General features: G+C 40.1%; 1 protein-coding gene across 2 annotated transcripts in view; it reads right to left on the bottom strand.

The window, feature by feature from the left end:
- Positions 1–163: 163 nt before the first annotated feature.
- lrrc6 (leucine rich repeat containing 6) overlaps positions 164–23,654 on the bottom strand; it is a 33,785-nt gene continuing 10,294 nt past the window's right edge. The window contains exons 7-13 of one of the 2 annotated variants that reach the window (XM_024268826.2): positions 21,799–21,873; positions 21,473–21,538; positions 21,299–21,368; positions 18,820–18,915; positions 17,092–17,183; positions 3,923–4,110; positions 164–872 (exon numbers count right to left, since the gene is read on the bottom strand). In XM_024268826.2, coding sequence (XP_024124594.1) covers positions 3,936–4,110; positions 17,092–17,183; positions 18,820–18,915; positions 21,299–21,368; positions 21,473–21,538; positions 21,799–21,873 — 574 coding nt within the window. In that variant the 3' untranslated portion in view covers positions 164–872; positions 3,923–3,935. Of the gene's footprint in view, positions 873–2,168; positions 3,713–3,922; positions 4,111–17,091; positions 17,184–18,819; positions 18,916–21,298; positions 21,369–21,472; positions 21,539–21,798; positions 21,874–23,654 lie in introns of those variants that run through there. The other variant, XM_024268828.2, reaches the window with a different exon arrangement.

Raw genomic sequence — 23,654 nt, 5'->3', positions numbered from 1 at the left:
AACGCTCTCGCGAATCGGAAGCTGTGAATCGGAAGCCAACTTCAGCGTCGTGACCTGATCCTCCTGCAGCATCAGTTCTCAACGCCAGCTTCCCAAATGTGGTCTGATTACAGTCTGATTGATTAAAAGAGATAAACTGTCAGGGCTTTTTTTTTTACTTATCCTGTCCAGCTGAGCAAACAGATCAGAGCTGAAGGTCTCTTGTGTTCCACAGATTTTACTGTTACAGTATGGGGTTTATGACTCTTCTAAGACATGATGTGTATATTTGTATAAACCCTTTCTGTATTGGAGGCTAAATGTTATTTATGGACCGGATGGATTAAAAAAAATAGAAAAGGAGAGAGTGGGATGTTGGCAATGGGGGATAAGGGTACAAAGGAAATGTAACTGTCAGGTTTTTTAAGGATTAACAGGCATGGGTTAATTTTTGTTGTGGGCCTAATATTAACAATTCATACATTTGTCTTCTCACTGATTTGACATGATTGCAGCCAAACAAAAAAACACAAGAGCAATGAGTAACAACTCAATAGCTTGTAGATCCACCTTAAGCAGAAAAAACACAAAGCAGCCTATTTTTTTGGTCCATTTTGTCAGGGTTTGTAGACAGATCCCAATGCAGAGCCAGACTGGGTGTTAATTCAGTGAAGATTTATTTGATGAAAACAGCAACAAACTAAGGAGCAGATAGGCGGTGGAGGCAGGAGTCTTTGACCAAAGACAGCTGCTACAGGAACTAGGAGGCCACATGGAAGTGGAATAACCTGGCAGGGAGGAAGAGCCAGGAGGAGGCTTTTAAAGCTGATTTAATTGGAAGCAGGTGTGCAGCGTCACCAGTTAGAGGGCCACGCCTCCTGCCCCACGCCACCCTGTGCACAAAGGAGACAAAACATAAGTACAAAAACACAAAACCAAATAAAGAAAACCCCAAACCATAACACATTTATCGACATTATTCTCCAAGTATTTGATTGTTTTAACCTTTTCTTTCATCAGTGACTGGCCAATTGCTTTGTTAGAAATTACTGAGATCAAATTTGGCTACTTAGCAATGTATTCTTGACTACCTGCAGTGGAAATTTGGACATTTCTAAATCTTAATAACTCCTGCATAGTACTGAATTAAAGTCCCTCTCCAATGAAAATTATATTTTTTAAGTTTTTAACATGTCTGTGTGTCATTTTTCTTATGAAAGAGAACAAATTTAATAAAAATCATTTTGTTTTTTCATTTTTGAGTATTTCTCCTTTTAAATCTGTCAATCAAACTGTCTTGGACAGACTCTGTTTGAATGAATGATCTTCTTTCCATCAACAGCTCTGCTGCACATGCACTAAACCCTCATCTGTTCCTAGTGTCTAGTTCAGGTTCTGGAGAAGAGAAGATGGTATCTTCACATTGACTGCAGTCAAATGAGCCGCCGTTCACATTTCTGTGGTCAAATCAGCATCACTGGATTTTTGGTGTGAGTTTCATCCAATACTTACGGTAGCAGGACTGAGAACGCTGGAAAATCTCCACCAGACTCCACGGAGCTTCTTGATGTGACCACGGAAATGTGAACGGCGGCTCATTTGACCGCAGTTGGAAAGGATTGTAAATCAATGAAAGAGCATTTTGATGTTAGCTTTGATTATTTTATCAAGAACTCTGAGAAACCAATGATTGAATGTATTGATCACAGTCAATAAACATTGGAGAATTAGCTAAAAGAGTCTTTGGTGAACTGGAAGGAGAAAGAATCAGGATTTTGGAGGAAATTCTGTCCATGAAGATCTTCACTTCCTCGTCCAGCTGACATCCGGATCAGAACGATATTATCGATACTGCTTGACATTTTTATGTAGCAGTGATGTAGATTTATGCTGGGAAGACACAGACCCATCATAGTCAGACCGGGAGGGGGGTCAGGGGCGGGGCTTCTCAGCTCAGCACCAAAAGCCACGCCCTCTCAGAGGAGATTTTGGAAACAGATGCTTCAGATCAACATGTAAAATGGCTTTTTAAGATATTTAAGTTGTGGGATTTTGGTTAAAAACTTCATGATCATCATTAAAACACTACTGGGAACTTGATCATAGGGGGGACTTTAACTCCTTTAGGTACAGAAGACATTTGGGACTTTTCACTGATACCTAATGGGAAGTGGTGCAGGCTGTGGGAATTTTTATTTTTATTTTTTGGTTGACTAGACAATCATTTGTCTTTGGTAGTCAGGAGGGTGTAGCTGTTTTCTGGATTTCCTCTTTTTCAAATTATTAAAAAAAATGAAAGAAAATGTAACCTTCAGACCAAAGCCATCAGAGATGCTGCTCCTTCTATGTTTGCAGCGTCTCTGATCAGTGTGTGGTCTTGTATTCAGGTGGAGGTGCTTTCATTTATTTCCTCCCAGAAGAATTGTGGTTTCCATCTGATCATTTTAGACTCAGAGACTCGTTTTCCTCCTCGGAGATTTGATTGCAAAGAACACGACAAAGCTTTCGCTTTCACAGAAGTGCTGGTGGTCAGTTCATGCCCCTGATTACAGTCATCAGAACATTTTGTCATGAAGCTGTGAGCTGAAATTTGTTCATCACTTCTTCCCTTTGTTTCTATTCTATCCATTTTGCAGTGAAATTATTAAGCTGTTGGAGTCATTTTTGTTGTCAGATCAGTAAATGTTTAGTGTATTCTGAATTGGTCTACATTGAGTTTAGTTTAAAACCTTATACTTCTATGACGGAGGGAGACTTGAGTGTAGAAGAGTGGATATTAAAAGACCAGTGAGGCTGTCAGGATGACCCTGCAGGCTGCGAGGGAGGAGGAAGAGGAGGAAGAGGAGGAAGCTGTGACCTCTGGGTTTTCTGATGGGACATCAGAGAAAAGACTTTCAGAGGCTTCAGAGCATTTTCCAAGGAGAAACTGAGTCACTTTGAGACATCTCTGGGCTGACGTCCTCTGGGCTAGAAAAGAGCCTGGAAGAATATCTGTGTGGACATTCAGGGAGGAAGATGATGGGAGCTTCAGAAAGACAGAAAACAGCCACAAAAATGGGGGAAACAGGACACAGGAAAAGGCTCTGGGTAAATTATTATTTTTCCCTCAACATACTAACATCACCAAGAAGAAATATTGAAGCTGAAGATCATGTTTGTTCAGCAATTTAGTTATCTGAGAACTTTCTATTATAAAAAACCCAAACTATAAATCCATATTTTCCATGAAAACACTTTGTATTTTTTAGTTAAAATGAAACTTTAGTGACAGTAGAGGTTTTTTTATATCATATGAGCAAAATATCCTTACAGTTTTGATTTCTTTATTTGTTCTTGAAATACAGCTGGGAAAAAATAAAGTAAAAACAAAGAAAATTCTGACAAATCCTTTAAAACGACTCCTAAATGTGAGACATAAAAGTCATAAATCATGAGTAAATGAGCTGTCTCTGGCCATAAATGTTAGTTAATATAGAATACCTGCAGTTTGTGTCTACATGAAAACTCTCCACATTCAATTTATCATTGAAATTACATCAGAAACCTTTTGAGTATTTTATTCTGAAAGTCAAACAGATGCATCAGGTTGGTTCTGATCTAGACTTTTATTTTAAGGGCAAATATTATTTTGGATGAAGATGTTTCAGTTCTGCTCGTGTGACTCCTGCTTGTGTTTATTTTGTAGCATTTTCTGGGATTCAGTTAATTGTTCTTCTATTTGTTCCCAAAATCTCTGAAACATGCATAAAGGAAAATAAATCTTTTGCTTAAACAAAATTCATGAAGAATTTAAAACTTTATCAATTTCTGTTTTAAGGAATCATTTCTTCTCTTAAACATCTGAAGCAACATAAAAAGAATTAAGAATATTTCTAAACATTTTCTAACGTTTTTTAACTCATTACATTTTCATGCTTTGCTTGTCAGTCGTGCATCCTTGTACCTCAGGACACGTCTTATACAAGTGGTGGGACGTCAGGGTCGTCCACAAATTCCTCAGAGGGTGAGTCTGTGGAAAGGGGCGGAGTTTTCCATCGACCTTCTCTGGAGCTTTCCTGGGAGACGATGTTGGTAAAATCAATGGATGAACGCTTGCTTGGATCAACCTCCAGCCTCTCAGGGAGATTTTTTCTGCGGGTCAAAATACACACAAAAAAAGAAACATCTTAAAGACCCACTCTGATGAAAATAGTGTTTTTGGTGTTTTTAACATCTTCTTATGGCATTTTTGTGATTATGGAGGACATTTATCAAGAAAATTAAGCTTAAATCTTCATTTTCTGAGTTTATTTAAATCCTTGTTAATCAGGAGCAGACAAAAAATGCTGTTTTAAAATGAGTTCATTTGTGACAGAAAATATGCTGCTGCGCTCCATTCCGATGCATCCACTTGTAGACAAATAGATCCATGAACGTCTTTGTTTTCCTCGTCTGAGATGGAATCTGATTCATATGTCTGGATAGCTCAGATATCGCTCGCCTCTTTATTTCACTGGTGGTGTTTGGTTGGGGGTGGGCGGAGCTGTAAGCTAGCAAGAGAGAGTGTAAACAGATGGGTGATGGGAAGTGGGGAAAGGGTTGCTTCTTGACTACAGTCCCGTCCACAACTCAGAGGCAAATATCTAATGAACTAAGTTCTAGAAAACAACAGTTTTTTTGATATTGGCTAAAAGCGGCATAATCATAATTAAAAGACCAACAGGAATGCTTTGACTATTGCTCAAATGATGATCGGAGTTAGACTTTATCCTTTGCATATGTCTCCAGGTTTATTTACTAGAACATAAAGCAGTGAAGTGACAGAGATGAACGGAAAATCAGTTTTTCAGGAGGAATCTGCAGCAGAAGCGTCACAAATCACCAGTGGAAAACTCGTGAAAGCATCACACCCATAAAAACTGAAGGGTGCCACACTGCAGGAAGAACAAAGTGTTCACGCCCAGAGGGTTCAGTATTTCAGCACAGCTTAGGTGTTCCTGTCGGGTGGGGGTGCTGTAAATATCATGAAGGCACGTAGCAAATTCTTATTTGATACTAAAATCTTTACAGGAACAAATCTCCCCTGTGGGTCTTCAGCCTCTAAATTAAACAGAGAAAATAACTCGAGCTCCGTCAGCTGTTTTCAGCGTTTCTTCTTCAGATCAGTGTAGAGGAAAGACTGTGCCGAGTTAATGAGATTCATTACCAACAACTTCTTTTTTTAGGATTATTTTCATTTATTATTAGACCAGAATTTATTATTAGATCATAACATCAATTTGTGTCACATTTCATTTATTTCTTCTCGTTCAAGACAATAAAGGTTTTCAAAAAGTCCTTTTAGAGAGGAACCCACACTAAAAACGACATCTAAAACAAGGGGAGCTTCTTACAGTTCTGAAAGGATTCTAAATTGACTTTCATTACTCAGAAAAGACAGAAAATGTGAAACATCTAAATAATTGGCAAAATATAGAACAAAATCAGTAAATTGTGAGTTTTTGGCGTTTGTTTACAACAAGCCGAGCAGCTTCTGTGATCATTTGTTTCTTTTGAGGCTAAGCTAAGGGTCTGCAATCGATAGTGCTAAAAAAGTTGATTGGTCCAGGATCTTACAGACCAAAACCCAACAAGAGCCGCAGAGTCCCTGCGTACTGTTTGGAAAAATACTATTTAGTCAATTATTTTGGCTATGAAACCATTGATTTTTTAAATGTAGTTTTTTTTAATTTTACATGATTTATAACAGTGTTATATTTCTATTATATAACTTCTAACAGCAGCACATAAAAGTTCCTTTCAAAATAAAATGCATCCTGTGTCAAATACGATCCTCCTGCTGTAGATTTGCAATTATACTTTCAAAACTTTGTCTCAGAATAGCAATTAGACATAAGGTAAGAATTAAAACTCATTCTAATAATAAAAACTCTCCCTGAAATCTTTTAACATCATTTTGCTCAGTTATCTGACTTGTGTGCATTCTGGAGGAACGGTAAAGTTCTTAATGCCTCTTGATTTAGTGTAATCTCAATAGTGGTTAAAAAAAATAATTAATTGTCAGTAAGATCAACTCAAACATAAATGACAAAACTTAAACAACAAACCTACAAGGGATGATGCATCTCTGGAACCCTAGGTTGCAGATCCAGCGACTTTTTAAACATTCTAGAGGTTTATTTACCAAAACCTCTTTTGCATTAAAGGCTTAAAAGTTTCTTTGCTTAAAATTATTTTTCAGAAAAAATGAGAAAAGTAAAAGAAATTGAAGGTGTGAACTATCTGTAAAGAAATGTTTGCCGGGTCACATGATCAAAGGATTTCGTCCTTCAGTTTCCCCAAATATTGAAGTGGTGAATTTTAGAACACACTTTGCTTCTGGTTTATACCAAATCTAAGTGAATTCAGTTTTATTAAAAGTAAATCTTGTTGCTAAAGTGGTCTATTTTCTTCTAATTTTCGATTCTTTATCCAATCAGAAGCTGTAGCAGTGAGATCTTTCCATTAGAGTAGCAGCAGACACCAAAAAAACCTGTAAGCTAAACCATCCTCCCTAAACAATTCACATCCATGAGGTGCAAACTGAAGACAAAACAACATCTAAGAGGAGTTCAGGAAAAAAGGATTAAACTCTTTGGCTCTAAAGTCAAAAGCTTGTCCAGAGAGCAGCAATAGTGCTCCAATCTGATAGAACTGAAGTCACATGACCATCAAGAGTGGGTGTGTACCACCTCATTTCCTGAATTTGTACATTTTTCCCCTTTGCTAATAATGAAGTTTAAGAGGTCCTCATTCTGAGTAACAAGTAGCAGAGAATGTATTTGGTGAATTTGTCTGGCGATGTCATTTTACAGCGCTGCATTGCTGCAGAAATCCTCTCTGAAGCTCCAGTATCTCCTGCATTTTAATAAGTGAGTCTTTTACGAGAGAGAGAAATTAATGAAATGTGGGGATTCTGCGGGACGAGTGAGGCTGTTGTAATTGAATCTCTGCACAGCGGCTGACAATAAGCTGCAGGAGCCTGTGGAAGACGTCATTTCTGTGTTCATTCTGCCGTTTGTTAATTGAGATTACAAAAAGCTGCCAGAGGATATAACACACGGAGGTAAGCACACCGGTGCGTTCAGTCTTAATGTGCTGCAGGAAAATTACCAGCTCCAGCAGAAAACTGGGAAGTAATTGGAATCATTATCCTTCAGATGTAAAAAAAAGCTTCAGCTCTCTTGTTGGAATAGATAAATCTTTAATAAAGTCCAGAAAAATCAAGTAAAGCTTCATCCATTAGCATCAATTCCTGAAAATTTGAGCTAATTTCTTCCCAAATATTCCAGAAAATCTTCAGATGAATGTTTTCAAAATTATTCACTTTATTTGGGCTATTGGATATTTAGGAGCTAATAATGTAGAGGAAAAGGCCAGTTATTACAAAATAGTATCTATGTGGATACAAAGAAATACTCCCACTCTAAAGCTGTGTCAATGATGGAGAAAGGAGGAACTGAACTCCAGGATGCAAAAGCCACATTTAGGAGGAGAACAGGTTATTTGGATGGAAGTAACAATAAAAAGAAGTGGGCAGAAAAAAACAGGTCAGGAACCTGAAGGGGCAGCGTTGAGTGGATTCTTCGACTGGTCAAAGCATACAGGGAAACTAGAAGAGGGGGAGTCCTTCAGGCAGGGATTGGGGAGGGTCAGAGACGTGATCAGGCGGAGTCAGAGCCAGGGTCGGTCGGTCAGAAAAGTAGGCGGAGTCTGAAGTCAGGGTCAAGGCCTGGGTCAGGCAGGCAGAAATAAGTCACAGTCAGTCAAATTTTACTAACTGCGTTCAGTAATTGTAGAACATGTTTGTAACATGCTAGTCACGATGTAAGGGTTAGCCATGTTAGCACATTCACATTACTATTGTAACTCCAGAATTTGTTTGTAAAAACAGACTGATACCACCAAAAAATACCGTTGCTGTGACAACGCCAACACCCAACTGTGTTAGTAACACACAAAAAACCACTGCTGCCCGTTAACCACGTTAGTGCATTCACAAAACCCTTTAACTCTCAACTTTGTTTGCAACACATTAAAAAAAGAAAGACTGATACCACTAGAACAAGCATTGCCATGACTACCGTAACTCCCAACACATTAGCCGTGTTAGCGTATTCACAATGACACCCAACCAAACACAGTGCCATTAACCTCTTACTTTGAAATCAATAAACACAATCAGAATACATCCATATATGAGGTGCTCCGGATTAGAAGCCACACTTTTGTTTTTTGAAAAAAATTAAAGTCAGAGCAACGAGAGGGGAGGGACAGCACACTGACAAGATGCTCTTCTCTGTCTTCAGTAGGATTTTTTTCCCAGATTTTTTTTCACCTTCTTCTTTTGGGTTTTGTTCACTTGTTTGTTTTTTTTTAAAAAAACTAAAAAGTTTTGGAATTGCAGGGAAAAAAAGTTGGAAACTTGAAACTTTTTATAACTATGCTGTATGTAAATACTGTGAGAGTTAACGTTTTTAGAAAAAAAATTTAGGGGGAATTTTTTTTTGTCGTTTGTACTCCAGGTAAATCATTTATAATCAGGAATTTACCTGATACCTTTATTAAAGATTTGTTTTTAAAACAATTGAGAAAAAAATGTTTAGCCTTTGATAAATTTAGCCGTTTTGAAGCTATTATACTTGGTTTATTTAGGATTTATCAAAGCATTTTTAGTCTTTTGTCCTAAAAAATTATGTCTTCTAAATAAAAAAAATGGTACTCTGGCTAATTTAGTTGTTTCCGAAGAAACAGCTATAACAGTGGACATCAGGTTTCATGAATCCGTTTTCTAAAGCTGAATTCTGCTTTTTCGGCTAATTTTAAGCATGATATTCAACAGCTTTGGGTATTGTTTCAGTGCTTTACTTTTCTTGAGTTTTAGAAAACACTTCTTGAACCAGCTCTGGCTTTCAAGGTTCACATTTATAGGAAATGTTCAGTGATTTATTTCAGGTCATTAACATCTAATGAGCTTTTTTTCTGGGCTGCACGGTGGCGCAAGTGGTTAGCGCTCTTGCCTCACAGCGAGAAGGCCCCGGTTCGAATCCCGGCTGGGACCTTTCTGTGTGGAGTTTGCATGTTCTCCCCGTGCATGCGTGGGTTTTCACCGGGGACTCCGGTTTCCTCCCACCGTCCAAAAACATGCTTCATAGGTTCATTGGTGACTCTAAATTGCCCCTAGGTGTGAATGTGAGAGTGAATGTGTGTGTGATTGAGGCCCTGCGACAGACTGGCGGCCTGTCCAGGGTGTACCCCGCCTTCGCCCTTCAGTAGCCGGGATAGGCTCCGGCACCCCCGCGACCCCGAAAGGGATGAAGCGGTCAAGAAGATGGATGGATGGATGGCTTTTTTTCTTTACTGGAAAAAAGCAGCAATTTGAACAATCTGATGTTTTGCTCTCAGTTCTTTACAACCTCTAACTGGAAATATCAGAAAAATCCTTTCAGAAGGCTGCGTTTCGCTAAACTGACCCTAGCAGGTCCCTCCTTCCCACTTGATTAAGTGATCATTAATTATGTATATTTAATCAAAACCAGCAGGAGCCAATCCAAATAAAAATCGATTTTATCATTAAGTGGATTAATCTGCGTAGTTGTTGACGGAGAAGACGGGGTATGTTTTATTCAAAGAAAAGTATAGGAAAAAAAGAAGTGTGGAATGAGAGGAAAGAATCCAGAAAATCACATCGTAAGATTTTTAGTGAAATAATTTGTAAATTTGTCAGTAAAAAGCCTTTGGTCTGCCACAAACGTGCAAGATTTCTGCCTCTCTCAGATATGTAAATTCTTCTTTACAAAGCTTCTCTGTCCTCTACTTGTAACCTCTATTAATGGCACCGGTTTGAACTTATCAGGATTAAAGACACCTGTCCATACCCTTAAACAGGCACACTCTGAACTCCACTATATGACCAAGACCAACGAGCTGTCAAAGGACACCAGAAACTAATTAGTAGACCTGCACCAGGCGGGAAAGACTGTATGTGCAATAGGAAATAATGTGGAGTTACATCCAAAGACCACCACACCAACTGTGAATCATGGGAGTGGAAACATTTTTTTGAGACCAAGTAGAATTAGTGGCTGACCAAATACTTTTTTCCCCGGGTAATCCCTGTTATACAATACTAAGGAGTTGTTTGATTTATCACCCGTGGAGCATCAAAATATCCTTTAAACTCTCATGAGCTTCTGCAGAAGTCCAACATTGACAAAGCTTTTAGCAGCAGCGAGCTCATGCCAGGCTATCACTCTGGCCTCGGTAATGAAGGCATAATCGAGTTCTGGCGGGCTACAGCAATGACATGAGTGGGCTCTGTTTAGTGTCTGTGATTGGAGATCTGGAGAAGATGCAGCTTTTGGACTGGAGGTCTGATCTCAATCCCATCTGCTGGCTTTCAGAGAAGAAGCAAAGCGAGATATGGCTGCACTGAGAAAGTGAAATAGAGCTCTTTTATGAGGATGACGTACATTTTTAGCAAGCATAACTGTATTATGGTTGGTGACTCTAAAAGCTCTGATGGTTCAGCGTTGTAATGTTGCGGGATTCACGAGTTCAGCTTGTCCAGAAAAACTGCAGCAAACTCAAAGATCAGAAGTTTCAGAATGATCAAGAACTTCCAAGCAAACCTGTCAAACAAAACAGCCTGACGCTGATGTATAGACGGACATGATGGATGTTGATGCTGTCTCTTCAGCAGACAGACTGTTGATGGATCCAAGTGAGTCTGCAGCTCATTAATAACGCTCCCATTTGGAGCAGGAGGAGTCCGGCTCCTGGTGCTCCTCCTGGTAACAAGAACACTGAATGTCAGTGGTTCTTTACAGGAGATGGATGGAGTCAATGAAGCGGGTCTCCTCCACAAATGTCTTTCCTGCTTTGGAGGTCCAGAACTCTGTAATGGGCGACCCCAGGCAAAGGCTGACCTAATTTTAAGGTCTCAGAGGAAAGGAGAAGCATCCTCACAGAGGTACTCAGAGGACGAGGATGATGAAGTCATTTGTTGTGAAGTTTGTAGCTTGGATGTGGCTGCGGCAGCACCCGTGACGTGAAGAGAAGGGGTCAGAGGTCAGAACAGTCTCTGGTTATTATGGACCAACTCAGCTCATGGGTTAGGATGAAAGTGCATCAAAACTGCAGGATCTCTCCAAAACTGCTATATTTATACAGAACCACAACAGTCATGTAAAGACCAGCTCCAATGAAATGGTGCTTTTGTGGCAATGTTCTGATGATAGAGAACGTATATGAAGAATATTAAGACTAAAATTGCAGTTCCTAGTACTTTGTTTAAATCACTGTGAATCAGGAGCAGTACTTTAAGTGGACAATAAGAAGTGGTGGTACTTTCTTTAATGGAAGTCGAAGAATAAAATGCAGAGAGCCTTGAATGGAAATGTTGATCAATAAAAATAAGTTTTTTTTCTATGTGTGGACATAGAATAATATAGCTTGTTACTTTATCTGTGTCTTTTTGTTCTTAAAAAACTAAAAACCATAATTAAAGTTTTTCAAGTTGAGTATTTGTGCAGGAACTGAGTACTGGCATTACTTCTAGCAAGGAGTAGTGGTGTTACTCGGAAGAACTGTTTTTCGAAGTGCTGGTACTGAGTACTGGTGAGTACCGGCCCACTTAAAGCACTGATCGGGAGAAGAAGAAAAACCAACATTTGACAGAATGCATTTGTGACGTATTTGAAGTTCCCTACTTCAAGCTCTCTGCAACGGGGAAGGGAAGGGGGGCGGTATTGCTCTGCATTAATGGTCCCCCAGACTCAGAGTCGAATTTCTAATGAACTCCTGCCACTCTGCAGGAACTGTACTTGAATATGACACAGGTTTACTTATATTAGTTTGGTTAAAAACGGTACATTCATTATTGAAGGAGCACTTTTAGAACAGATGATAAGATGATCAGAGTGAGTCCTCCAATATGCATTAAGTGATCTTTATTACATTATAATACTCAAACATTTAAATTAATTGTATTTTTGATTTGTATTATAATGGAAAGTTTTGTGATTTCCTTATGAAGTAAACTTATTACCATATTTAAGAATAAAATGTAGTTAATCCTTAATTCAGAGATCATATCATTTTTGATGGAGAGGCAGAAGACTAAACGCCACTGATGAAACAAGATCCACTGATGAAACTTTGGGATTTTGATCTGAGAAGCTCGTCTCACATTTTTCATTTCTTCTTGACAAACAGTCAATAAAAGAGCGACAGATTAATTTCAGTCTTGGGAATGAGGCGTCACATCAAGCCTTTCAGGAAATTAGATTTGGATCCTTCTTGTTACAGAAGCAGCTGCTTTACTTTACAGACAGAAGCTGCTACATTTTAGGGCATAAAAGCTTATCTTATTAAGTCAAAACCTTTCTTCATTTTGTTTTCCATCATCTCCCGCTCGTATCATCCTTGACCATGTAGCCAGTCTCTAAATGTCCATTACAAATTAGCACCTTTGTGGCAAAATTCACTGCACTCATGTAAACCAAGAGACACATGTTTCGGAACAACCATTTTGATTTGCATCTAATTGACAGGCTTGTTCTGGAAGACATCTACAGAATCTGGAGCAGCAAAGAACTGGAAGATAGTGGTGAGGTGTACTGCAGGTATGACGGAGGAGTCCAAGGTGGAGGAGGGACTGCACCCAAGATCAGCTTTGAGCTTCTTGTTTGCTGTAGTGATGGAAAGACTGACAGATGAGATTAGACAGGAATCTCTGTGGAACATGATGTTTGCAGATGACATTGTGATAGTGAGACCTGGTGGAGGAACATCTAGAAAGGGGAAAGTTTGTCTTGGAATGGAGATGAGTGCATGTTATCTGTGAGCAAATGAAAGGATCTTCAGTGCAGAGATGAAGAAAGAGGAGGCCTTTAAATATTTCAGGTCAACAGTCCAGAGTGATGAAGAGTGTGGGAGAGTCCGATTAATCTGATTTTTTTTGAAACACCAATAATTAAAAATCAATGTTCGTGAGTTTCATGAGTGATATCATATTGTGTTTATTCTTAGATAATAAGTGGTCGGCAAATACTGAGACCCAAAAAAATTAGAGCGATTAATCGCGATTAGTTTTTTCCAGGTTTGCGATTAATTAGTTTATTCTTTTTTAATTGATACCTGGCCATAATTTATATATTTATATATATATATATTAGGTTTCATATAACGTTTAATACTTTCTTGTTATAATTTGTTCCCACTTCATGTTCACTTGTCTGCCAGGATATCAGATTAAACACTGGTTACGTCCTTGAGATCCTTTCCCTCCACACTAGTTACAGCACAGAGAATGAATGAAACCCGGGGGGTCAAAGGTGGCTTCTAATCACATGCACGCCCAGCTATAACTCCACACATCCGGGCTGCTCTCCTGTCACCTTGCAGTGTGGCAGAAGCAGCTAAGCATTTTTTTATTTAGTGCTTAATTTGAATGTATGGGATTGGGCTGTGGCTCCTTATTGTGTTTGCGGAGGCCATCTGAAGGACGGAGGAGAAGCTTTGTCATAAAATGATAATGAAGGTGGTGAGATGGAAGCAGCTCCAGGCAAGGAGAGCGGACAGAGGAGCATTTCTGCAGAGACGATGCAGACCTGCTGGGAGCTGATGCTGCTGCTCTCAGGGGAAGATGGAGCCGCATCAGAGGGGCTTTAAACAGATGAAGCTCAGAGTCCAGCTGCTGAAGGTTGGATGTGAGTTCACATTTTTCAGTGCAAACTGTGAGGCTATACCTGCAGGTCTCAGTACACCTTCAACAGCACTGTTTCTCTTAAATTTAAGAGATTTTATTCAGAGATTAGATGCATATGCTGATTATTCAAACAGCACAGAGCTTCGATAACATCCTCTTTACCAAACGTCAATATGTGACGACTTGGGAGTGAGAATGTGTTGAGAATGACGTACAAGCGATCCTTATGAACGTGTGGTATAAGGGAACCATACAACAGTATCACCTGTGTGTCACAAGTGTGTGCAAACTGCTTGTCAAATGTTTCATGATACACTTGTCACACGCACAACAATGGTACGCTCCATTATGTCCCTCAAGGTGGCCACAAAACACCTGCAGTCTCTTTAAGATGCAGTCTGTCCTCTCTGTGATTGTCCAAGTACCCGGGCAACTCAAAAACCTGCAGCATCCATATGGGTCAACCCCTGTACGGACGCATGTGACTACGGCTTAAATAAACATTATGGGTTACAGCTCTTTATGCAGCTAAAATTACTGGGTCACGATCAAGAATAGATCCCCTCATCCATTATCCATCATCAGCAGCTGCTTTGTGGTTCCAGCTGAATGTAAACCGTAGGGGAAACGTGCTGGACGTGGTGAAGGCTCCTGTACAGAAACCAGTCAGTCGATTAGCTGAAGCCTCTGCTCAAATACTCAGAAATGAACCGCCTGCAGGGTTGAGCTCTGCTGCTCTTTATGCTGCATATTTAATGCAAACACTTGATGTTTCATCCTCTTTATCAAGCTCCTCTGTGCATGTTCGGGATTCACACATTCAGGTCAAAATTGGATTTTCAACCTGGCCTCTGCTAAATTAAGCAGTATTTAGATACGCTTCAATGGGTTTAGCTGCTATGATGAAATTGGATAATTTCAAATGAGCTTAATCTGTTTATCTGTTGATGCTAAAGACTAGAGATCGGCCCAGATATCTGGGAGCAATAATAGGTCGACTCCACTGCAGAATATAGTCACAGAGAGAGAAAAAAAGGAAGAAAAAATCCATTCATGAATCAAAAGGTTAAAAGAATCGCCTATAGAATTGAACTGTGAGAAAACAATAGCATTTGTAAGTTGAAAGAGTCTGATTCTAGCTTGTGCTACACAGATATTTCACATCTGAACTGAAAATCAGACAATTTAAACAATAATTTAAATAAACCTATAACAGTGAATGATGTTTCAATTGTGCACAGAGATATGGACAAAGAATTGTGCTTTTTTTTCACAAAAGTTGACAATCCAAAATAACTACTTATACCATGGTCTGGATGAATACTCAATTCTGATTGGCTGCTGGGTGTGGATTAAGAAAGCGATAATGCCCGATGATCAAAATGATCAATGATCAAATTCTTAAAAAGAACGGATTTTGCATGAGTTTTATTGCAGTAAAAATTAGTTTTTGGAGTTTGTTTTCATCTTAACTTGAAGAATATTGGTAGGGATTTCCTCAAAAATGACAAATTTGGAGACTTTGTTGACTCAGAACATTCCAGCAGTGGCGGGCCGTCAGGGCCTGCAAGGCCTTCTCTGCTGGCCTAAAAATATCTGAATCACAGACTGATATTAATTATTATTTATTTCCGTGAATACGTATTCTATAATTCCAAATGCTCTGTCTTCGTCCTTTCATTGCTGTCTCCCTGGTTGCGCTGCTTCCAGACGTGTATTTTCCTATTTAAGCATTAACCAATCACATTGCAGCACCATTTGTTGCTAGGGTCAAAGAAATCTGCCAGGAGGCCTTCACAATCAGTTCTGCGGGCCCTGTAGCATAAAATAATTGTCGACCAAACTGTTGCTTCAACCAATCAGATTTGGAGTAGGCGACACGAAGGCCAGGTAGCAGGCGCACGGAAACGTCATCATTTTCACGCGCTTTGATTGGACAGCTCGCAGCTCGCTCTGGTTCTGCGTTATGTGCCGGACACAGGTGCCGAGGAGCGGCGTGTCAGGTTTGAAGATGTTACCAGTGGAAAGCGTCTCATCGTCTGATTTTTGGTGGAAAATGAATGTCTGGGTAAAGTTGTGGCACAGTTTTGTCTGGCACGGGTAAAGGAGTTCCGTGACTCCATTGAGCGGGAGTGAAGCTGATACGAGGAAATCTACGAGGCCCCTGAACGCACCGCGGGCGCTCCAAGCGCACGAAGAGGTGCAGCGCAAAATCCTCGCGCGCACTACCGACAATATTATTTTCCAGACACAGATCAGATTTCAAGATCACAAAAACTGATGTTTGTCTCCCTCCTGGACCACAAGAGGCTTCAGGAATACCAGAACATTTTCCAGCTTATCACAGCCACGGAACACTTTCCATCTGCGAAACGCACGGATTCTGCACAACAGAGTGATCTAAATCTTCTTGAGGATAGAAAGGATGGATTTTGTGTTTAAATAATCTGGATTTTTGGTGAGTAAAATTTTGCTATCTCCCTACATAATACTGAAATTTTATCAGGTTATTTTTTATGCTTTTGGTGTGTGTGTGGCAGCTGTACCTGCAGTAGAAGTTTTATTGCCATAAAATAGTTAATGAGGGTTGGATTGATTCAGATGGAGCACTACTGAAGGCCTAGGTGTGAAATGCACGGCCCGCCACTGCATTCCAGTAATGGAAAAACAATGGAAACACATGTAAGCGCAATGTAAAAAGAGAGTTTTTTTTTACTTTTGTAATTTTCAATATATATATGTATTTTTATATATTAAGGTTGCACAAAATTAGGAAAACTTGCAATGTGCAATAATAGCGATTAATATTGCGATTATATGGCTTCTGATACATGGAACAAAAAATAGCTAATACATCATTTCTACTTCATTACAACAGTTTTATTTAAATACAAGTCAATGTAAGTTATGCTACAAGTTTTCTCAATAGGAGAGCCCATAACTAATGTGAAAAACAGTTACAACGTTGGAAGTGTGCGCTTAACTGTTATGTTAAAACATAACGGTTTCTCTGTCTAAGCATGTGTGTAAATATTTAAGGTAACCATTTATCACGGTTTACGCCGTCTTTTGTGATTTGCGTATTGCACAAGCTGATACCGCGATGTCGATACATTCTCAATTTATTGTGCAGGCCTAATCTATATTTAAAATAATGTTGGAATTCGATGTTAAACCAAGTTTGCTTCACTCTCACAATCTGTGGTTCATCCAACAAAGTCAGGGCTAATCAGAGAAGTTCACCAGCATGTGTGTCTTGTGAGTCTATTTTAAGTGCTGAGGCGAGTTAACCAGACTGGTTTGTCTGTAGAGTGTAACACAGTCTTCATTAAAGTTTCTGGGTTGCCTAATGAGCTCCTCATTGTGTGCACAGTTTTCAGTACCTTTCACTGGCCTCCTGCAGGGCGCCGTGTCTGCTCTGACATGCTTTGCGCTGGTGTGAGACGGTCCGGTGTCCTTTGATTTCACCGTCAGCCTAAACAAACACAGGAACAAAGACGAGATCACTGGTGTTCTCTTTAAAGAGTTTCCTCTGGTGTTGGATATCACACAAGTCATGATGGGTAATTAACAGCAGCAGTTCTGATTCTGCAGCATCGTCACCGGACTGTCTTTAAAAACACAATAAAAGTTCTTTCATTGCTGCAAAGGAACCAGAAAGCAAAGAAACCCATTCAGTAGCTACCCTGCAACAAATAACTAAATCTTAATATTGTTATTTTAAACAATATTTTCAGATTTTTTTTTTCTTTCTATCAAGAAAATGAAATTTTCTAACTAATTTTGAAAAAAAAAATCATTTTTTTAAGAAATATAAAACAATGGTTTATTTGTGGAGTTTTCCAAAAATGGAGTAAGATTTCTTTTGTAGCAAAGCTCCAGTTTGTTCACCACCAAATGATTCTTGTTTTTAATTTATAGCGTTAAAAGGAATTTTAGAATTTATAAGAAAAAAGTATTTTAGAAGATGGAATTCATTAATCGGCTGTGTCCTTATAGACTTGAGGTTTATTTAAATTGTTGATTTTATTCAGTTTTGATATAGGAAATGTATAGATTGCTGCCTGATGGTAAATGGCGTATACTTGTATAGCGCTTTCTACCCTCCTTCGAAGGCCCAAAGCGCTTCACAGTCACAGACCTATTCACCCATTCACCCATTCACACACTGGTGGTGGCTTCGCTGCCAAACACTGGCCCCAACCTTCCACCAGAGGCAATTTGGGGTTCAGTGTCTTGCCCAAGGACACTTCAACACATGGGTGGGCAAGGTGGGAATTTAACCCACAATCTTCCAATCAGGAGACGACCGCCCAACCGCTGCACCATGGCCGATGAAGGAATAGAAATGTTAGTGGTCTAATAACTAAGAAAACATTGGTTCATATCAGAGAGGAAGTTCCTGCTTTCATCAATGGAGTCATCGTTCAGAGACAAACCTGCACATCACCATGGGCAACCTCAGAGTGGAATAGGGTCTAACACCTTTCAAGGAACTGAGCTTCAACTGTACATGGAGGAGAGCCCAACCATCTGTAGCTGCCACCGCTTAGCCTCCCATAAAAGCTGAGGCTCTTCCATCTATGAGGTGAAATTCCATTTCTTAATAGTAGAGTCCATTTTCATGAATTTGGCGGTTGACCACTGTCCATATCACTTAGCACTTATCTCTTATGGATTTTCCTACATGTGGCGGTCTTTCAGGAAGACAATCTCTTGTACTATATTCAGGATGAGACTAGGAAAGAGGTCATGTCACTGGACTTTCTTTGCATGCCCCAAACTCCTGGTCATAGCTAACCTTTTGAAAAAAAAAAGGCATCTTTAGGCGTCCTAAATCATAGCCCCTAGAATCACTCTCTCTACCCCAACTCTACCTCTCCCCAATAACAAGAACTAAAGGAATTAAACATTAATTAACCTCAAACCTGTGTTGTTGAGTAAAAAAAAGCACCTGATCTGTTTTACATTGAGCCCCCTCTCACTGAAATAAGGCTTAATAATAAAATATATTAAATGTTAATTAACCTCAGATTCCAGGAGTGTGACTTGCTAAAAGTTTTCACTGACCGTACCTGCGGTCAGGTGTGACCAGAGTGTGATGTACGTACCAGGGGCATGGTCAGGAGCAGGTGTCCTGTGGTTTGGGACCTCTGTGCCGTGGAAGAGTCAGGCTTCACTTCTGCAGGCAGGACAATCTGAAAAATCTGCAGGATTAAATATTCAGAACTTTAATTAACAAGATGAACATGTTGATCCTGCGCAGACGCCATCCCATTGGGTCGAATTACTTTAATCATTAATGTGTCTTATTATAACTACACTTTACAAAGAAAACTCCAGGGAGAGACCAGAATAACTGTGAATGAGAACAGCAGCAATCACTCACGCTAAAGTTCTGCAGATCCTAAAGGATCCGAGTCAGATGACGAACTGAGCTCCAAAGATGACTTTTAGTCTACTTTCATTTCAAACTACGGGAGTGAAATGATGGAAATTGCTGTGAAGATGAAAAACTCCCAGGCTGGCGGTAGACCCCCCTCACACCTCCTCTCTGAATGACTTTCTATTAAAATGAAACTGGGTTTGCGTATCACTGAGTAAATCACCTACCCGTCCAATAAGCCTGACCCGTGACGTAAAACATGCCTCCATAAAAGCTGTCAGTGGAGCTGAGGCCTTCGGGACTCGCTCTTTTTTTTCTTGAATGAAAGAAGAATCTTTGCAGCTACGGGATGAAATGAATTTAATGGAGCTCAAATGTAACTGTGGATTAAAGGTTTAAAATGCTCCAAACTTTTCTTTCTGCATCTCAAGACACCTTATCGGGTTCACACCAGACGCAGAAGCGCTGCGAAGCTGTGTGTGGGTGGTATCCGCTTCACCTCCAGTTCACAGCAGGAATGTATTTTTTCGCGATGGTCGACAAGTAGCCAGCAGAAAATATTACGATCGTGGACAACTTGATGAGCCCATAAGGCGAAAATGTTTCAGCACTTTTTTTCTACAGGCATGCTGTGGGCGTCAGCCTCGTTTCCACTGAGCGGTTCGGCAGGAGTAGTACGGGATGGACCAGTTAATTCTGGTGAGCGTTTCCACTCAGTTAAGCCTTGCTTCCACTGAATGGTTTGTTTTCATGACCCATGCAGATTGCTAAAACAATGGAGGTCATCCAGCAGCTCGACTTTTTCTTGCTTTACTTTTGGTACATCGTGTTTAACAGGAATTTAATGCTGTTTGAAAGAAGAATAGCGCCTTAAAGAGAAAAACGTAATCACTAGCTTAACGTTATATTGGTGCTTTCTAATGTCGTCAACACTTTCTGCCAATCAGCAACAGCGACTCCGCCCCAACTGTCCCGTTCTATTTTTCTATGGACCTCCAGTCGATGGACCCTCAAGAGGTACGGGTCAGAACTGTTTACTGGGTCCATTTAACAATGGAAATGCTCAAAATACCAGATCAAACTGTACTGAACTGGACCGCTCAGTGGACACGAGGCTTAAAGTTACACGTAAGGGTGTAGTAGAAGAGATGCAGGTGTGCCTTAGAGATTTTTCCTTTTTTTTCTATCCTCCCCGAATTCTGCGAACTGTGCACAGACCTTGTTAGTGATTTTTAGTGCTTATTAGAGCTTATTAGTGCTGTTCAAGAGGCCCGTTGCACGCAACCTCGTTCTTAGAAACGAAGAAAATTAGACAATCGTGGTAAATGGTGAAGTTCATGTGGATATTCTACAGGCTTCTCACAGGCACATCCTGTGCGTAAAGCAGTTGTGCGTAGTCATTAGCCAATGTGTGCATTATTGACCAGAGTGCGGCGTAAGGACACTGTAAGATAGCATCACCTTCACAATACATTAAACACATACGTGACAACCACACGTTCCATTTTCATGACATCCCATGAAGTGGCCACACAAGCCGCAAGGGAACATCAAGACACACCTGCACTCCCCTTAAGAGGCAGCTGTTCATCTCTGTGATCCTCCTGAAAAACCTGAAGCACCCATACGGGTCCACTCCTGTATGGGTGCTTGTGACTGAGGTTTGAAGTGGTGAGCATCTGTGTCTTGCAGTTCCCTTGAGGCTCGTGTGGCCACCTCAAGAGATGTAGTGAAAATGGAAACCCCTGGGAGGGTGTTCTTTAAGTGTTTGCTACAACCTGTCACCCGCAGCATGCCCATAGAAAAATGTGCATACAAATCTTCTCTCTATGGGCTCACTGAGTGGTCTATAATCTTAAAAATGTTTGCAGGCCACTTGTCTGCCACTTACAGGTTTGCCCATTTTTTACTCGCATCCACCTGTAACAACAGTTGTGACTAAAGTCTTAAACTTACAGTAGAGAAGATTAGTTTCTGTTCCACAAGTTATATGTTTAAACAAAACTGAAGGAGAAACCACAAACCAATTATAAACTTTTGTTTTTAGAAAAATTTGAGCACAGCGGGGCCTAAATGGGAAAGTTCATTACCTGTTCAGATGGATTTTTTTTAGTTCAGTTTTGGCAGAAGAAACGGAGGTGATGAAGACTTGACCTGTTATCCTGTCACCACTTCATCAGAACTCATGATTCCATGAGGCTCACCTTTCCTTTGATGCTGACTCTAACGTAGGTTGGTTGCACGTCTGCATCAATCAGCGATGTGTCCATGTGTCTGCAGGAGGACACAGATGGAAGTCAAGAACAGAGAATTCAGCTGATTACATATTAATATTATTCTACAAATGTGTGTTCAAAATAATTATTTGAAAGTCCTGCCTGTAAACTGCAAGGTCCAACACTATAGTGTTGTTGTCTTCATCTTCAGTGAGACGGAAATTGAGCCTGATGATTCCCAGCATCAGAGACATTAAAAATTCATTTGGTTTTGGACTCAGTCTTTTGTTTTTGTCTTTCTCTTTCAGTCCATAAAAATGTGTCAAAGCCGATCAAAACACACACTAGAAAACAGATATTGTTGCAAAAAGGGAGGACACAAGCTCATTACTAGTAGGGAAACACAAATAAGTCATATAACACAGAAAGAACACATACATTTCTAAGAAATGCACAGATTTTCAAATAAGTAAATTTTCATGGCTTACTTTGCTTCATTAATGTTCAAAACTTGTCCGTTAGCTCCAAACAAAGCTGGACATGTTTGCTTCTCCTCTGTTTTCCTGTAGAAAAACAAGAGAGGCAGAGTGAGGAACAAACTCCAGCAGATGATTCAAGTCTGAACTCTCCTGAAGTCAACCAAACAGAAGATCTGTTGGGATGAGATGTTTTGCCTGTGAAGTAAATCAGATGATGACAATCGGTGCAGACTTTCCACAAAAAAGACTCACAAACACACACAAAAAAACAAGGTGAGTCTTTGGATATCCTACAAAAGCCTGAGCAGAGGGGCGGAGCTTACATTGGGTGTTTTCTGTGTTTGACATGTCTGCACAGAGGTGTAGTGGTTAGCACTCTGGCCGCAAAGCGAGAAGTTGGTTTGCAAATGGGTTTGCACGTTTTCCTTGTGTAAGTGTGGGTTTCTCTATATTCATGCTACCTCACACAGTCCAAAAACATGCTTGATAGGTTCATTGGTGACTCTAAATTATCTCTATATATCTATGTGTTTCTTTAAAACCATCACTACTATAAAATCTAAAAGTTCCAAATCAGCAGCTTTGATCCCGATTCTCCTCCGGATCACCTAAACTCAGACAGGAGTTGTGCTGCACATCTCCAGTCAGAGCCTTTCCTGTCCTCCATCTGCTCCTCAAACGCCCACTCCATCAGCGGTATGAATCGAGGCGTGACACAAGTACACGCAGAGAGGCAAACGCCTCACATCCAGCCGTCCTTCAGACCCACTGAGCAGCAGATGACAGAGCCGGCGGTCCGAGCAGGCGAGTGTTTAGCGCTCTGTGGAGAATCAGCTGTCAGAACATCTGCAGCCCTTCATCAGACACAGAGGAGTGTGACGGCACGCAAGAGGAAGGTTTCAGTCTGCTGCACACTTCAGGTGTGTGCGAAGAGAATGCTTGGGTAAGGGCAGGAAGACACTGCTTTGGTTCACAGACTAGTGAAGTGAATCTGTTCGGTTCTTCAGCTTTTAGGGGTCATGACACACAAGATTAAAACATGAGGTAAGAAGGAGTTTACAGATCTTTGAATCTAAACATTTAGCGGCTGGATGGCTCAGTTGGCTGCGTGTAGAACTGGCACATGAGAAAACAGGGTTGATTACGGGGGCGCAAAGAGGTGTGGAGTCCCTAGGCAAGACTGCCTAACTACGTAGCCAATAGGGCGCCAGCATTTAGGTCGAACTGTGCCAAAATCCAGCCCAGATTTTAAAAAAATAAATGCATTTTGTATCAGGAAGGGCATTAAAAAAAACCTCTATGCCAAACCGAATGAGCAGATCAGTGTGAGTTGATTTGCTGTGGCGACCCCTGATATGTCAAAAGGTGAACAACTTTATATCTGAACTTTATTAAAAACAAAAATATTTTAACACATTGTACTTGTCAATAAAGTTAACTAAATGCGTGAATAAAACCAAGCAAAAAATGAGCAGCACTAAAATTAGGGATGAAAAAAACATTTATGTTTGAATGCAAAGACAGATGTCTTGCTTTAAATACCTATAAAAATCACATTTTTGATGTTTTTAATAGGTTCTTGTTGCATTTTTTGATGATAGAGAACATACACAAAAAAATTAAGCTTAAAATTGCATATCTGGGTATTTCTTTATTCAAATATTTGAGAACCAGGAAGAATGATGAAAAAATCCTATCTGAAAAAGATGGATTTTTCACTCTATTCTGATGCATCCACTTGCAGACAAATAGATCCAAGTATCTTCTTCTTTTCCTTTCGGCTTTTCCCTTCAGGGGTCGCCACAGCGAATCAGTTTCCTCCATCTAAGCCTGTCTTCAGCATCCTCCACTCTAACACCAGCCAC

Source organism: Oryzias melastigma, linkage group LG17, assembly GCF_002922805.2.
Source record: "Oryzias melastigma strain HK-1 linkage group LG17, ASM292280v2, whole genome shotgun sequence".
NCBI classification, from domain to species: Eukaryota; Metazoa; Chordata; class Actinopteri; order Beloniformes; family Adrianichthyidae; genus Oryzias; species Oryzias melastigma.
Note: the sequence above shows the minus strand (reverse complement) of the source record. Positions and strands in the feature narration are given on the sequence as shown.